Source organism: Myripristis murdjan, chromosome 11 (genome assembly GCF_902150065.1).
Source record: "Myripristis murdjan chromosome 11, fMyrMur1.1, whole genome shotgun sequence".
Classification (NCBI taxonomy): Eukaryota; Metazoa; Chordata; class Actinopteri; order Holocentriformes; family Holocentridae; genus Myripristis; species Myripristis murdjan.
Genome location: NC_043990.1, coordinates 14,274,338 through 14,290,554, shown reverse-complemented (window position 1 = coordinate 14,290,554; position 16,217 = coordinate 14,274,338). Strand labels below are relative to the sequence as shown.

Sequence of the window (16,217 nt, the reverse complement as noted above, 5' to 3'; positions counted from 1 at the left end):
GACCTCAATTTTTTTTTTTTTTTTTTTATTAGTGAAAATGCAACAAGGGAGATTTTATATATTTTTCCCTACATCCAGATCACATCAAACCAATCAAATCTGGATTAGATTACCATGGAGACTCCAGGGACTTGTTAAAGCACAGTTTCAGATTTGCCAAGCCTTTATTCTCTTTGAAAATTCAAAAAAGGAGGTTTCACTGATATTTCTCCATCCAGATCACCTTAGACCTGGTCCTGATTGAAAACCCCTGTACTCAGAGCCGTCACATCTGGGCTGGAGGATCCCAGGAGGTAAATTTTCTTTGAAATACACTTTCAGATTTGCAAAACCTGTATTCTGTTTGTGAAAACTGAAAAAAGTTAGATTTTACATCTTTTTTCCCCATGGCAGTAGTGATCTTCTCTCGTACCAAGTATCTGGCAAGCAGAAAACTGTTTCTGGGGGCTGATATGTAACGACTGGTGGATTTGGGGGAACGGGCTCTTTACACATGCAGGGGGACCCAAGGGCCACATTTAGGCATCAGTGATGTCCATCCGCTCCAGACACAAGAATCTTTTTTGCGATCAAGGCAGAAGCGCTGAAATCTCAGTCATGTTTCAGAATGACAGTTCACAAAATTTAAACCAGGACCCTATTTCAAAGTGAGTGATGCAAATATGTGACTTATTACCTTATAGCTCCCATTTATGTCAACTAAAAAAGCCTGAAGGATATTTCACATTGCAATGGGTTTGTTTGTTTGTTTTAAATTCAGGACATGTAACCAAACCTGTTCATCTGAAAACACTGCATAACAGATCAGATCCTGTCCTTCAGGCTTCTTGTCAGCTAAGCAGCCATTTTATAGTATTTGACAGTCACTTCAACATAAATCGTTTGAGATCGGCCAGTTCTACAGCATCACATACCGAGAACAACTTGCTGATTTAATTTCATATCCTTCTGACTAAGACATCTTAACACTGTTTCATAACTGTTAACAGAACTCCCAAGAGTCATGTTCTTGAATAAAATTTTTTCTATATTTACACACAAACATAACAGCCATATTTATCAACAGATCTTGGATTAGACATCCTTGTGGTGCCTTGGAGGAAGGGAGGCTGGTAACTGGCATCTAAGATGGAGACTTTCCATCAAAGCAACGCTCTGCACATGTCTTTAACTCTGGCTTGCACACTTCTGTGGAGCACATGAAGTAGATCTGTAGGGGAAACAGACATTTTCAATGAGGATCAAGTGGCTCTGTTTGTTATAAGCCACCTCAAAGAAAGTTCTTTAAGTGATGCAGATTGACATGTGCATAGACTTGAAGCCACAGTGTTGTTCGGTGGAAGCCAAGGCTACCCACAAACAAGCCAAATACATTGCCATCTGGTACTTATTATCTGCATATACTGTTTATAGTGTAAATTATGCTTCATATCTTGCTATCCATTTTGCTGCTGTAATACGTGAAATTTCCCCACTGTGAGACTAATAAAGGAATATCTTGTCTTATCTTATTAAGTTAAGAGGCCACGCCATTATTGTCCTGTTAAATGTGATTGTGCATTCAAGCTTCATACCCTCACTGAACAGTGGATTTTAAGTTCAAGGCACATTTCCTTCAATAAACAAGAAGTTAAGAGGGACAATTCAAGATACTATATTGTCCTAGATAGAACCAATACAGGACATGACGGGTTTACAGTGGTAGTCTTTTTGGCTGCATTAATTTACCCAAAATAACTATAACATATAGTTGCTTTGAGCTAAAGGACCATAATGTTTCCCCTCAAGACTTGACTCACCTCTTCATTCAGGTACTTATTTGTCTTCTGATCCATGAACTGAAAAGCTTTGACCACAAAACGTCTCTGGTGTCGATTTTTTGGCAGGTCACTGACTTTAAGAATGGACACATTGGGGTCAAGGCGGTTGGCACACCTACAAAAAAAAAAAAAAAAAAAAAGACAAACCTTTGTTAGCTCGATTTTTGTGTAGGGTGGCATTCCATCTATATAATGCACATCATAAGTATGATAGAGCAATACAAGGACAGACTGGCACATGACATTACCTTGACCCAAACAAACATCTTGCCATCACACATGCAGTGGTTTCACATTAGAGACATTACCCTTCATAAATGAGTACAAGAGCATTCTTGGCAGAACGAGGATAAGCTAGACAGTAGTTCACAAGAACTACTGCATCTGGTCTTGGAGACTTCAAACGGAGTTCAAGATGCACAGGTTTGCCAAGGAGTAGTCGCAACGGCTGGTGGTATGTTGGATAGTAACTGGAGTAACTTTGATCTGTTGGGATTAAAACAAGGAAGTAAACCCTTGTGTTTGACCATTCCACACAAGTTAAAACTTGAAGCAGGATCTCTTAGAGCAGGGGTGTCAAACTGGTGCCATGGAGGGCCGAGAGGCTGCAGGTTTTCATTCCAACCGAAAACTCCACCAGGTGATTTCACTGATTACCTCACCTTCAAGCAGAGGGGAGGAACCAATCAGTGAAAATCACCTGGTGGAGTGTTCGGTTGGAATGAAAACCTGCAGCCTCTTGGCCCTCCATGGCACCAGTTTGACACCCCTGTCTTAGAGCCAGTGTTTCAGCAGTCAAGCACATATCTTAAATTGTATTGTTTGACAGAATGTGAAGAGTTCAAGAACTAACCTTTAGCAATTCTCAGTTCAACTCCATACTTTCCATTAAAGATGACTTGTTGAGGCGGGGACATACTGGGGCTCCTGACCATGTAGCCAATGCTGGCCAGTGACTGCTTATTAGCAGAGCCACTTTTTGGATAGCGACACTCGATATAGAATCTACAGAAACAGACAATGGATAAGTGGGTCTGACAGTCAAAAGCTTCATGTCAATCTCACAAAATACACAGGTAGTTTAGGTGTCACTATGATTTAACTAGTACAGGTCAGTTACAAGAACAAACACAGTTGAATCATGGATTTGGACAATCCAAATCAAAAGTCTAGAGGCACACTTGTGTAACTTCCAAAAGCCAGCTCACCTAAGTGGATTAGACCTGGTGATGGCACCAAACTTCAGGTTAAGAGCCTCAACAATAGTCTGCACTTCAGCCAGGTAGATCTGTGTTTCACCAACTTGCTGTTAGAAAAAGTCAGATATTTTTCAAGTGGCCTTCAAGTCTCCCAGAATGTACACCATGTGTGATGTCAAGTATCCCTTTTCCCCTACCAGGCCGGCACAGAGCCAGTTCTGCCTTGGTGCCTTTTAGAACTGGCCAGCATTTCAACAGGTTTCAGATCCTAACATTATGTAGCAGAAGTTAGAATCTGTGGAGGCCCAGAGTGCCAAAGCATTTCTCTCCTCCACAGATCACTGCTGGCTCACCTTCATTGTCAAGAAAGCTGCTGCTTTCTCATGTTTTATTAATATGGTGGCAAATGAATGCCACATTCAGGTAATCTTTTATGTCACAGGTGTCAAACTTGTGCCATGGAGGGCCAAGAGGCTGCAGGTTTTCATTCCAACCAACAACTCCACCAGGTGATTTCACTGACTAGTCCCACCTCTCTGTTTTGAGGTAGGGTGATCAGTGAAATCGCCTGGTGGAGTTTTTGGTTGGAATGAAAACCTGCAGCCTCTTGGCCCTCCATGGCACGAGTTTGACACCCCTGTTTTATGTTAACCCTTCCATAGCCACTGACTTCAGTGGTTCCAAGTTTTGGCCTAGCAATTTTGTGGACCCGTGCTGGTGCCAGCTTTGGCACCAGTACCAGTATTTCAGTGGAAATGTGTGGAACTGGTTCTAGATTAGGCACCATATTGGTGGAGGAGAGACAAGCAACACCCTGTTTTGTTTTGTTTGTTTTTTCAAACTTTCAGCACATTTAGAGTGAAGTGCTTCAGTTCAGGTTTAAGAGGCTATAAATCACATTTGTGAGCTGACCAAATGCAATGGTAAGGCCATCTAGGGAGCAGAGTTTAACTTTACAATGACCAAAATGAAAGTATACAAGTAGATAGGTTGTAATAGTTTTCCTATCAAGAGGCAAGTTGGACCAAGTCATGTTAAATCACACCACGTGCACAATGGAAAATTGAATCTACTGAAGCAACAAACATCTACATTTTCAATTACCCAGTCCTGACAGTAGCAGTTATTTCTTTCATGAAATACTTAAAGCCTGCTCACAAATTTGAATCAGTGGTTCATTAACTAAGGGGTATGTAGTTAATTGAGAACAGAATCAGTGGACAGCACTTACATATGAGCGAGTTGCACAATCTGTAACAGAGAACTTGAAGATGGCAACCTTGTCATTAACAACAACCGGTTTACAGCTTGGCTTCCCGGGAATAACCAGCTTGGTGGGGTCCAGAGCGACAGATGCCGAGTTATGGCGGATGGAAAATATAAACTTTTTATCGTCAGTGCATTCTGAAATGAAATGCAGACCAGATGTCAAAATTTTTTTTTGCCCAAAATGAACAACATAGGTTTTCCACTAAGATGTGGACTCAATATTTCAAGCCTCCTGCCAGCCAAAACAGAAGCCTCACCATCCATGGGGTAGTAGCAGGCAGATGTAGAAGAATCCACACAGCAACCCAACTTTTCACATTCTGAGGAGGATATTCCTGCACTGCCACAGGTCACCTGCTCTGCCTTAGGGATACTGCAACCTGAAATTAATACATAACAGCAGTATAACTTGTTTATGTGGTTCAGCTGTGGAATTCAAGGAATTGTTTCATCCGGTCACTTTAACCCAGAATAATATTCCTTTCACTCCAGCTTGCCCTACGGGGGCCCACTGTTTCTCCTCTTCAGCCCTTAAATTTAAATCACCCATGATGTTAACTTTCACTTTACAGATGCAGTAAAATCTTGGTCATCTGTCCGTGGTGTCTGACATTTGTCAGTTTGAAAAACATCCTACTTTAGCACCAGATACAAAATCAGCTGGTTTTGTAACATTTTTCCCTAGTTTCACTCACCTTGTGAGTTTGATGATTGTTTCCACTCAACCTGTGGCACTGGTGAGCGTTTGTGAGTAGGAGCTGTGTTAGAGCACTTGAAACGTGGACGTGCCTCACAAGATGCTGTAGCCAAGTCCGTCTGACCAGCTACATTGATGTACAACAGCTGGAGGGTGTAGCTCTCAGCCTGTAATATTTGGTAACTTGAGTTCAGCTCAAGGTGCATTAACTCCAAATTAAGTAAATTTACATCTATGTACATATTTGAGTAGAAAAAGACTTAATGAAGTTAGATGAACAGATTAAGTACTTTTTGGTAACCTACATTCTGTTTCACGTGGCACCCTGAGAAGGGCACAGTCAAGGTGTTATCAAGGAGGTCCAGGTCATAACCACAAGACTGTGGAGCATCCTGAACAGGCAGCAGGACATCAGATCCTGTAGAAAAGAAATCCTGGTAAGTTATATTCACAGGCAGTTATACTGAACTAAATTGCAATCATTCAAGAAGAAGCAAAAAAGTACCCACCCAATACTTTGATTTCACTTATTGAACCAGATGGCAAAGTGACTCTGAATTCATCTTGACCGCAAATGACTTCTAGACCACCAGGAAGTGATTTGACAACACTTGGGCAATGGTTTAAAACACCAAACTTAAATTCAGAGTTTGAAATGTCTGAGTTTGAAGTGTCGATGTATTCCCCTGGGTAATCAAATTCAGGAAGAGGATCAAAGTTTGAAAGATCAAAGTCTGAAAGATCAGAGTTTGAAGGGTCGATGTATTCCACATGGTAACCAGAGTGAGCATTGGGATCCAAGTTTGAAGCATCGGAGTTTGAAAGATCTGAGTTTGGAGGGTCGATGTATTCCACATGGTAACCAGAGTGAGCACTGGCATCAAAGTTTGAAGCATCGGAGTTTGAAAGATCTGAGTTTGGAGGGTCGATGTATTCCACATGGTAACCAGAGTGAGCATTGGGATCCAAGTTTGAAGCATCGGAGTTTGAAAGATCAGAGTCTGAAGGATCGATGTACTCCACATGGTAACCAGAGTTAGCATAGGGATCAAAGTCCTCGCTTGCATCTTCAACTTCAGAGACTTGACTTAGTCCAACGCTGAAATCACTGTCATCTGTAGAAGAAGCAAACCACTTTTACAAGTGATAATAATCATGGTAAAATATATCATCATTATTTAACTTAAGGGTCCTATCAGAAGTACCTGTCCGCACCACAGGAAGCCATCTGAACGTGAAAAAGTACATGTGGTGTACTGCAACTGAATTTTCATGACAGTGTAAACCTAAACTGATCATTAAGATTTCTTCATCGCTGTAAAGGGATGAGGCAAGTTAACGATGTGGAGTCATTTTTTAAATAAAGGAGTACTCATGCATAGAAAGTGGTTCTTTGGTGGTCAAAATCAAAGTTTAGGGCTATGTTTTAAGTTACTATTAGAGTTAAGACACTTTGAGCACAAGTGTAGCTTGCAGAAAGAATATGGCAATTATAGTAGGCCTATACAAACCTAAGGACATGTAACTTACAGAGGCCTACAGCACGTCCTGTTACCGCGGGTGATCAACTTACCCCAGTCTAACTCCCGGTCAGATTTGTTCAATTGGGTTTTATTCACGACCTCCCACCGCGTGCCCCCTCCATGGACTGGAGAAACCAGTCCCCATCCCCAGACTGAAACCAGCAGCGTCCCAGTCAGTATAGCCAACAGCCCAGCCCTGTGCCCAGCCATGGATCAGTGTGTGTCCCCTCCGGCAATTCCCTGCTCAATACGGTGTGAAGGCGGCTTCCTTCATATTCGCAGTGCTGGTGGTTTAATTGACGCCAGCTGGTGCCCACTAATTGGCAGTTGACTCGCACGTGCATGAGAACTGCCTGATTGGCCAGCCTGTTTAAAAAAAAAAAAAAAAAAAAAAAAAACACCTCTGAACGTTTTTCTATCTTTTAATTTACATGATGTGGTAACATAATTAATATTTTCCTGGCTAAATTACAATACTACTCTCTTCCCATCTTTACCACGCAAAAGGTTCATTCTACACCAGCCACTGATGTCTTGTCTTATATGAGACTGTCCTAGAGGTTTCTCATTAACGTCTCTGTTAGGGTAATATGAGACACAATAAACCCCTTACTGGGCCTTTCCTCAGTGAAACCTAATGGCCTCCAATGCCTTCCATGCATTTTCTGTCAGGAAGGAAATCATGTTCATACTTGATAAATACAGCCTATATGCAGTGTCAGTGTCAAGACTGAACACATATAAATTCTGGATTTTGCCCTCTTTTGAGCAATATGCCCATACTCATGTCTTTATTTTTTCCACTTGTATAGAATAAAGCACTTTCAGCCAACGTAAGATGGAAAAAGACACTAAAATAATACCATGTGACAGTTCATCTAAACAAGTAATAGTGGGCAGACATCATTTTCATATGATTGTCACTTGAAGAGGTCACTTTAAACACAACTTTCAGCCTGATTATGCCTCCTTTCCCTTCTCCCGTGCATACAAACAAAACTTGGATATTTCACAGAATTACTTTAACTTGACTTATATATTTACTTGAGTGATAAACAATTACATTAGCCCTAAACTTAACTCCATACTCACTGACCCATACAAAAAATAATGACAAAGGAAAAGACAGAGAACGTTGTGGCAAAAGACTTTATTGTATATTTTTCAAGTATACATTCATCTGTGTATACTACAGTACTGTAGCTCAAATCAAACAAACAAAAAGACTACTCAATAGCCCTTATCACTCATGTCATACATTTTCATTATCCACATTTAATCTTGTTGCTCCAGATTCAAAAGAAAGAAAAAAAAAAACAACTTTAAAATATAGTTCTACAGCTCAGCAAAAGAAAGTATCACTTGTAGGCATTGGCTTTATGTTTGGGCAAAAAGTTGAAATTTTTGGGAACAGGTCCAAGTAACATTTCACTGGAAAGGAGAAAAAAAAAACAAAGCACATTGGGAGGTTATAATATATCATAACACATTAACAGGACACATATTGCATGCAGTTTCCCATTTGGCATATGCATTTAAGTTCTTAGCAAACATTACTTGGACTTAAAAGTTTTAATTCTCACCTAATCTTGACCCAGTCCCCAACATGTTGACTGGCCATGAGTGACTCCAGATAGTCCCTGCCCATGTAGTACGGAGGTCGCTCATTGATCCTCTGAGGCACTCGTTCCAACAGGCCTACTGGAATATATCTGAGCGACAGAGAAAGAGAAACTTCACTCTCAGCACCGTATCATGAACCAGATTATTTTGGACTAGCTTTGCAGTTGGAGGCTCACAAGTTAAAGCTTCACTAGGATTGCATTTTCTGTTTAAAAAAAAAAAAAAAAAAAAAAGGAAGTGACAAAATGAAACCTAGGAGGGACACCCAAACTGTCTCCTATTATAAAGTAATCTACAGGCCTCGAATTTCAAAATTACTACCCGTTAACGTTGGAGGAAATGCAAAATCTATCAGAGGATGACACTGCATGTAACTGACCTGCACAGGAAGGAGAGCCACTCCAGCAGGAAGTTGCGGGTTTTCTCCAGGCCACGGGTGTCCGAGCCCCAGTGCTCCAGGCCGTAGTTTGTGAAGTCCCTGAGGATGTCCAGTCGCTCACCGGATGAAATGTCCCAGTCCCTCCTCTCCTTTATTTCAGTAAAGATCCAGGGCTTGATGAGAGCGCCCCTGCAGAGACAACAAAGCAGTGCAACCACAGTTAACGTCTGAACTCTCCTGCAATTTTTGGCAAACGTGAGTAGGTTAATGTGAGAGCAATTCTCCTGGTCAGCATGTGATATGCACAAAATGGATGCCATGAACAAATATATAGATGAAGAAATAAGACTCCGACCTTGCAATCATGATTCCAGAAACTCCAGTTTCTCTTGCCTTCATGGCGTCTTCGTAGGACAAAATGTCACCATTACCTGGGACAATCATAAAGATCAAATCAATGATCAAAACACAGGATAAATATGACAATTCATACATAGGCGGTGGAACCATAAATATGACTTCAGTGTGCTTAAGCGTCACATGTTGGTTATGGTGTGCGTGCACGTTTCAAGCAACACATTTTGAGTGTATGCATTCGTCAGGCAGCGGTAAAGCAGCTTGCCCTTTATGTTGCAAAGCCATATTTACTGTTCTGCTGCTGATGCACACGTGTTCATCTTTGTGATTGCATCAGAAATGGTTTTTGCATGCTTGGGAACTCTTTGCCATCCTCCAAACCCTCCACTTCTACAATCTTAGCAGATACACGTACCAAAAAGTGGGATAGGGCTGGCCAGCTTGGAACAGGTGTTGATGTAGTCCCAGTCAGCGAGCTTAGTGTAGCGCTGCTCCCGGGATCGACCGTGTAGCTGTGAGCATGCAACAGTACAGTGTATGTTTAAAATCAAGCTGTAGAGATGCCTCTGTAATTATTGTATACATGTATTATTTTATTAGCATGAGTAAATATAATAAAACACACTACAGCTTAACATTAATCTTCATAAAGGTAAACATCACAGTATGTATAACGACAGTGGGGTTTGACCATCCAACTGAGTGTTAGATTTTATTGTTCAAATAGAAAGGAGATACCTTTCAGATTTCTGAGACTCATTTCTACCTTTACTTTAATTCTCTAGCAACTTTTGCTCCAACAAAAAATGTTTAGGCTTAAGTTCCGGTGAAACTTACTGTGATCATAGAAACGCCCCACTTCTTCATCTCTGGGATGAGTTTGTGTGCGATGCTGCATTTCTCCTGAACACCAGTGCGGATCTTGACCGTCAAAGGGACGTCGAGCACCTTAAGGCAGAAAAACTTGTTCTCATACAGAGGTTTGCGTAATTAAGTAAATAAGTTAACATAAAAACAACACTGAGCATCATAAGACATTCAGTCTGCTGTTATTTTTTAAAGTTTATTTTTACATCCACTCTGTTTAAAAAATGGACTTACGTAGTTCATTCCCCTGACGATCTGTTCAAACTTTCTGCTGCGTGTCATCAGTCCACAGCCTCCGCCCTGAAGAGGGGAAGAAAAGCATCTGTCAGAAAAGAGCTGACCATTGAAAATCAGCCCTGTCATCAGCTATGGCAGCATTTAATTATTCACTGCCCCCTCCCAGTGGCTGAAGGGTTTATACACTATAGCATTTCTTGATTGGTGTTTACATTTCATTTATCTTTCTTCTTCTAGCCCTCCTGCCTTTGTTAGTTTTTTTCTGACTGTTTAGGCACTATCTTTGAAACTATCGGCTATTTTTGCAAAACTCTACACACCAACCACAAAATCTTGCACAAAACCAGCAAAACATTTTAGATGTCATGCAAAAGCAAACACTTCTTGCAGAAATTCTGGCACAATTCTAGCACAAGTATTTTTTGGTTTTCTTTATAATAGTGTGTTATGTTAAGAATACACGTCCATACTTTACACATTTGGATACCTGTGTGTGTGTGTGTGTGTGCGTGTGTGTGTATGTGTGTTCTCTACATGTACGACAAAACTTCACTGCAACCTGTGGGCCTGCTTACAGAAAAAAGTGTTTTTCATTTCCACTGTCAGTGTGTAGTTGGTACTTCATGTGCTTATTCAAATGATGGTGTGTGTGTTTGTGTGTGTTTGTGTGTGTACTAGATTGATTCAAAAACACAAGTTTTTAAAAGAGGTTTGCAAGAGTTTTGCAAGAATTGCTCGCTCTCTGGGGACTGTGTTAAATTGTATTCCTATCACATGAAATAAGAAAGCCTGTCAAACAAACAAATCACCGACCTGCTCCAAGGTATCTTCTGTTTTAATCACAAACTATGCATTGTTTATATTTAATTGCGCATATACACATCCTTAAAAAAGGTCACAAGCATCTCTCATCCACGCCTGTCACATGTTTTGCACAGAGATCTCAGTTTTGTTGCAAGCAGTTGGAGTTTTACCTTCTTGTAGACAAGGTCAATGGGACAGCCAGAGTTAATGTCCACAAAGTCGACCTCAGTGTTGTTGTTGATGAGCTCCGCACACCTTGTCATCGTGTCAGGGAAGCAGCCCTCCACCTGCAGACACAACTCAAGACTTTACAACTTTTACTGCCTTCATCCTCTTGCAAAAAAAACCCACACACAGTTTACATAAAGTATTTCTGATCATCTTTCTTACTTTTTTACTTAAAGGCACTGCGACTGATTTTATCCAACACAACACTGATGAGAACAGAGTCCTCTGCAAATTATTTAACAACCTTGAAGAGTTTGTTAAGTCAGATAGTTTTGGACAGTTGTTACGAGGACACTACCTGAACACCAAAGAGATCCTCAGTTTCGTGCCTCTTCAGCAAGGCCCACTCAGACTGCTGGCCCTGCAGCAGGTTCGTGCACATGGCCATCTCCCCGCAGGTGATGTCAGCACCGAAGCGCTTGCACACACGCCGGAAAGGTAGATTCCCACACTGAGGGACACCAAGAAATTAATTCAGTGAAGTGACTTTCAATCAGAAACAGAAACTGATGAATTAACTAAGAATTGCTGAAGAAACTGTCACCATTTTCTCTCAATTATTTAGATTCGATTTTAGAGTTTCATTCTAAAAAACTTCGTTCAAGCTGACTGGGAATCTGAACAGTTTAACTCAACTACTGGCAGGATTTAAGTGCATATACCAACATCACTAACACATGTACATATAGGTGATTTCAATCTGCTTGGACTTACTGTTGTTAGTGGAGCGAGGTACAGCTTGTCTTTAAAGTCCACCTTGAAAAAAGAGAGACAAAGAAATTCAGTGGTTGGGTATTCCTGCTTTATTTGATAGTCACAGTAGAGAGAGAGACAGGAAAAGCAGGCAAAAGAGAGAGGGGTTGATGTGCAGCAAAGGGCCTGGGCTCGGATTCAGACGGACAGGAAAGATGTACCTGCTTCTTTTCACACGGACGCAGTCTGACGATGTCTGCATCAGTCAGTGGGCCGACAGTCTTCACCAGATTCTGTTTCTCCTCGCTGACCTGCAACTTGTCAAGAAGAAAACCAATCACAACGCTTGCCATAGTTACAACCATGCAAAATACAGTAAGTAACTTCATTTTGAAACTGGAGGCTAAACTGGATTGGGAAAAATAAGAATAGAAGTTATTTACTGCTGAGAAAAATAAGTACTGAATAATAATCAAAACAGTGAAAAGCTCTAAACAGAAGACACTATCAGGTGTACCAGATTATCACACAACCACACTTGCATGATAATGATTCTTTATAAAGCATTTCATTCACTGAATAAGTGATGAATCAATTAGAAATACTGTATCCATCTTTCAATACTAGAGGTTGCTGTGTCACCAAACAATGCTTATTCCAATACATGTCAGCTGTGCCTTATGGTATATTTTAGTGGAGGAAGTACAAGTTATATAAGTTTACAATTTTAAATATCCTACATTGTGGATCTCAACTTACCATCGAGTCCCATCAATTTGGACCTTCCACATGCAGTGTGTGTGGCTGCATTTACATAAAGCAATGTTAAACATCACTGCCAGTTTCTACATTCTGCCCACATCAAGAGACAGAGGGGATGGTTCATACTGGGGCTATATTTGTTATGCTGTGGGTGGAGCGCTGTACCTGTGTTTCTGCTGCTCCAGACGCATGCAGCTCCTCTCCCTCAGGATTCTCAGTGGATATTTCAGCTGCACAAGCCTCACCTGGGGGTGTCAAAGTACAAAACTGTATTATCAAATTCAGAACTGTTCAAATTTCGAGTAATCACACCTTCACTAAATAAGTCTGCCGCTGAAAATGCAGTGGTAGTGAGTTTCCTGTTTAAAATCATTAAAGGCAACAAAAGTGATATATGGAAGGTAAACATGATGCATATTTCAGTCTGAAGCTATACCTCATTATAACCCTAAGATCCATATAGTCATTCAACACAAGCACCTGTTTGATTTAAATTGCAGTGAAAAGAATGTGGGATGCCTGGTCAAATCGGCTGATTAGAGGAAAGCTCTCAAAAACATGGAGAGAGACAGGGTTGATTAACTCCCTATCAGTTTGCAGCCGCTCTCTAATCACTTCTGATTGACGCTGTGTTATATCATTTCAACTAACTCCCACCGCACGCTATCAGCTTTGAAGATGGGTAAGACTGCCACTAGAAGAATCGTGGGTATAGCTTGAGAGACAGATGACTGCCATCAGTGATTTTCCCCATTTTCCACACCGCTGATGCAATAACCTGACATCTTTCAAGATTTTCTGATTTTTTTTTTTTTTTTTTGATTCAAGGTTTTGTCATGGAGCTGTCAGCCAAAAGGATGCACATTTAATTATAGTGTTATTTACAGTTTGCGCTGTTGTTGCCTAACATACAAGATGAATACATGTCTTACATCGTGTAACAATGTGCATGTGTGAATGATTTTAAAAACACACTGCTTATATCCTTACATCCTCTTATACCTTCTCATATTCTCCTGATGTCCTATCATAACGTCACAACTTGCACACAGAAAACACCACCATCATCTTTGCACTGTGTTTACAACTCAAATCAGCCTCCAGGAGGAAATCCCTGCCCTGTTTATCCCAGGTGACACCTCTGTAGTGTTTAGGGGACTTTTCTGCTCTCACCGTTTCCTTGCTGCTCTGTCTTTTCCTTGTTGTCCTTGGAAATTGTTTTGAGGTACTCGGCTGACTTCTTGAAGGAGACCGAGCGCTTCCTCAGACGATTCTGCAGGTCTTTATCCAAGCTGTTCTTCACCACAGTCCTGCCCTCACGGGCCTTAACGAGCTCTTCATTCACTACGTTTTTGAGGTCAGGTGAAGTGTGCGCCTTGGCAAAGCGGCAGGACAGACTATACTGACACTTTCCAAACGTGTCGTAGATGTAGCAGCGTTCCCCGACGTCGGCGGGCTTGTTGGCCATGTATTCTGCGACGTCATGGAAAAATTTGCATTTTTCTCCGTAGAAGCACTTTTTATTCTCCTTAAAAGACAAGCAAAAAAAGTCATGATAATACACAATCAGCTAACAAGCATGATAAAAACAGGCAGCACTGCTGAATGGTTGGGTAAGTCTCCATACCTGGATGACTGAGAGACACAGCTGTTTGTCATCATAGGTGGTGGGTTTCATGTGTGGTCTTGACTTATTCTGTCCTCGAACTCGTTTGCCGTCTGGTTTCCTCGACTTGTTATTTTCCTCGGGGTCCAGTTTGAGTTTCTTTGCTTCAGGTTCCTCCGCAGACGTCTCTGCTGTCTCATTAGGCACGTCATTATCACTTACCTTCCCTTCTTTACTGTCCTGAGTTTTGGAGTCAAGAAACTCATGGAATTTTTCTTTGGTTGTTAGGAATCTGTGAGTGCAAGATGAACAACATTAAGTCTACTATTACAGCTAACAATGAAAGTGTACTGACAATTATCTAAGATTGTACACCATCAGAATTTAGGCTGACATTTCATTTTCTTGCCCTGAGTTTTACTCGATGTGCTGCAGAGTGTACACAGCTTCTACTTCAGCAAAAGTGTTAGTGTTTTCCTTGCAATGCCACAATCTGATGATAGCGTTCCAAAAGCCATGCTGGACACTTGAAGTAGTTCAATGTTAATGCATATTCAAGTGCAGTTCAAGGTTGTGAATTAGGAGGAGATTAACAAAAATGTCACTGATGCTCTTGTTGCACAACACAACCAGATCTTCAGCTGGAAAACTGTACACTGTACACACTGACGCCTTCATGCTGAAATTGTGTCAGTTGTAAATTCTACCATTTGCAATGTTTTCAACCAGTTTGTATGATGACATTATTTCCTGATTGTTACAGCAGGCCGTTTAGCTACTTACTTGCTCTTAATGGAAGCTGTGCCCTTGGCAGCTCCATCTGCCACCTTATCGCCGGGTCCCTCTGCCACCGCCTCCATCCCAGCTTCACAAGCTTTTTTCCAGTGCTCCCTCTTAAACACAGCAACACATTCTCTAATTACTTTGGATGAAACTCAATCGCTAGAAAGGCGCACCACAAATCTGGTTATCTTTTAAGTCTAAGCTTTTGGAAGTCATAGACACTATATGCACTCAGTGGTTATCAGGTCCACCTGTACAATCTGTTGCAGCTCAATGCAACAGCTCTGACATTTTAACAAACTTTATAATGTTCAGTTTTTGTTGACATTGTGGGGAATGTGTTAATTTAATTCTATGTTTATTATTGAGGTTGTAGTTTGCAGAAGTCTTACCGTGGACTACATTATGCTGAGAAGTGTTTCTATTGTTTTGTCCTTCTTTATTTATATTCATGTGGGAGGACAGAATAGTGGAAACACCTCTCAATTAAATGCAGTCCAGTAAAACAGTAGCACTAACTATGAGCTCAACGCCAAACATAGAATTGAATGAACACCTATATTACTATGACAAATAGAAAACCTGAGCATTTTAGGCATCAGAAAAGGAAATGTTATGGCAGAACAGCTGGAGTGGATTCTATTAGATTGTGCAGGTAGACGTAATAAAGTGACCACTGAGTGTATGTGCTGCACTAAGAAGTTACTAAGAAGCCATAAGACGGGTACCTGTTATTCGAAGATAACGAAGGTTGACCAAGTGGCACAACTAGTTTGCTCAGACAGTGAAATTTCCCATAACCGGGTAACGTTATCCTCCAGGCGAGCTAACAGGCTAAGCGCTAAACGCTGTTATGGAGTCTGACAGACCGCTACCGGGCTAACGAAGAAACTGGATGACTTTACGCCACTAATATCGAAAAGTCAGACCGAAGCAAACACGGTGAAGTGCCAATACACTCGTGACAGACTGCGAACATGTCCTGCAAAGCTGCAAACACACACGCGTGAGGAAATGCTTGTGCAACTGTTTGGAAAGGTCCGTGCGGGACAGGACCAAACATCCGTTCCACACTGATGTTTGAACTCTACTCCACTTTATCTTTGTAGCACCCTTCAGGCAAACATGCAGCCCAAAGTCAGTCATATTGCAAGATTAAAACAACACAGACAAAAAATAAAAACAATAGACAATAGTAAAAAAAAAAAAAAAAAAAAAATTGTGCTCGACTAAAAATTACAGAAACAAAAACTATAAAATGTTAAAATCAAAATGAACACAAGGATTTAAAAAATAAATATGAAAACCAATGATTAAACTGAAAAACTAAGGCTGTCACATTACTCTTTGTCACATGAGATGGAGGGATT

The 16,217-nt window shown here is 40.9% G+C and overlaps 2 protein-coding genes across 3 annotated transcripts; both read right to left on the bottom strand.

The window, feature by feature from the left end:
* Nucleotides 1-909: 909 nt before the first annotated feature.
* Nucleotides 910-6,756, bottom strand: LOC115367641 (zona pellucida sperm-binding protein 4-like). The gene is made up of 11 exons (XM_030063486.1): nt 6,559-6,756; nt 5,495-6,100; nt 5,291-5,403; nt 4,984-5,152; nt 4,546-4,668; nt 4,251-4,423; nt 3,029-3,126; nt 2,674-2,825; nt 2,129-2,306; nt 1,800-1,935; nt 910-1,210 (listed from the first exon to the last, which is right to left on the bottom strand). Exons 1-11 carry the CDS (start codon nt 6,716-6,718, stop codon nt 1,124-1,126), a joined length of 1,995 nt encoding a protein of 664 aa, XP_029919346.1. The 5' UTR covers nt 6,719-6,756; the 3' UTR covers nt 910-1,123.
* An 886-nt stretch (nt 6,757-7,642) lies between these two features.
* dus3l (dihydrouridine synthase 3-like (S. cerevisiae)) lies at nt 7,643-15,866 on the bottom strand. 2 transcript variants are annotated; one of them, XM_030064347.1, is made up of 16 exons: nt 15,576-15,866; nt 14,848-14,957; nt 14,086-14,356; nt 13,632-13,986; nt 12,624-12,703; nt 11,918-12,013; nt 11,718-11,759; nt 11,302-11,454; nt 10,946-11,062; nt 9,969-10,034; nt 9,705-9,815; nt 9,283-9,379; nt 8,866-8,941; nt 8,511-8,699; nt 8,092-8,220; nt 7,643-7,939 (listed from the first exon to the last, which is right to left on the bottom strand). In XM_030064347.1, exons 2-16 carry the CDS (start codon nt 14,922-14,924, stop codon nt 7,867-7,869), a joined length of 1,932 nt encoding a protein of 643 aa, XP_029920207.1. In that variant the 5' UTR covers nt 14,925-14,957; nt 15,576-15,866; the 3' UTR covers nt 7,643-7,866. The 2 variants fall into 2 exon arrangements, with proteins under 2 accessions (XP_029920207.1, XP_029920208.1); XM_030064348.1 differs by having other exon boundaries at nt 11,918-12,007.
* Between the last annotated feature and the right edge of the window lie 351 nt (nt 15,867-16,217).

Bases quoted from the DNA above. Each gene is read 5' to 3' on its own strand.
- LOC115367641 (XM_030063486.1), bottom strand. From the start codon at position 6,718: ATGGCTGGGCACAGGGCTGGGCTGTTGGCTATACTGACTGGGACGCTG. The intron at 4,424-4,545 runs GTGAGGCTTCTG...ATTTCATTTCAG, and splicing joins CTGCTACTACCCCATGGATG to AATGCACTGACGATAAAAAG. The intron at 1,211-1,799 runs GTGAGTCAAGTC...TTTCCCCTACAG, and splicing joins ATAAGTACCTGAATGAAGAG to ATCTACTTCATGTGCTCCAC.
- dus3l (XM_030064347.1), bottom strand. From the start codon at position 14,924: ATGGAGGCGGTGGCAGAGGGACCCGGCGATAAGGTGGCAGATGGAGCT. The intron at 13,987-14,085 runs GTATGGAGACTT...TTGTCTTTTAAG, and splicing joins TGTGTCTCTCAGTCATCCAG to GAGAATAAAAAGTGCTTCTA. The intron at 12,704-13,631 runs GTGAGAGCAGAA...TGACACCCCCAG, and splicing joins GACAGAGCAGCAAGGAAACG to GTGAGGCTTGTGCAGCTGAA.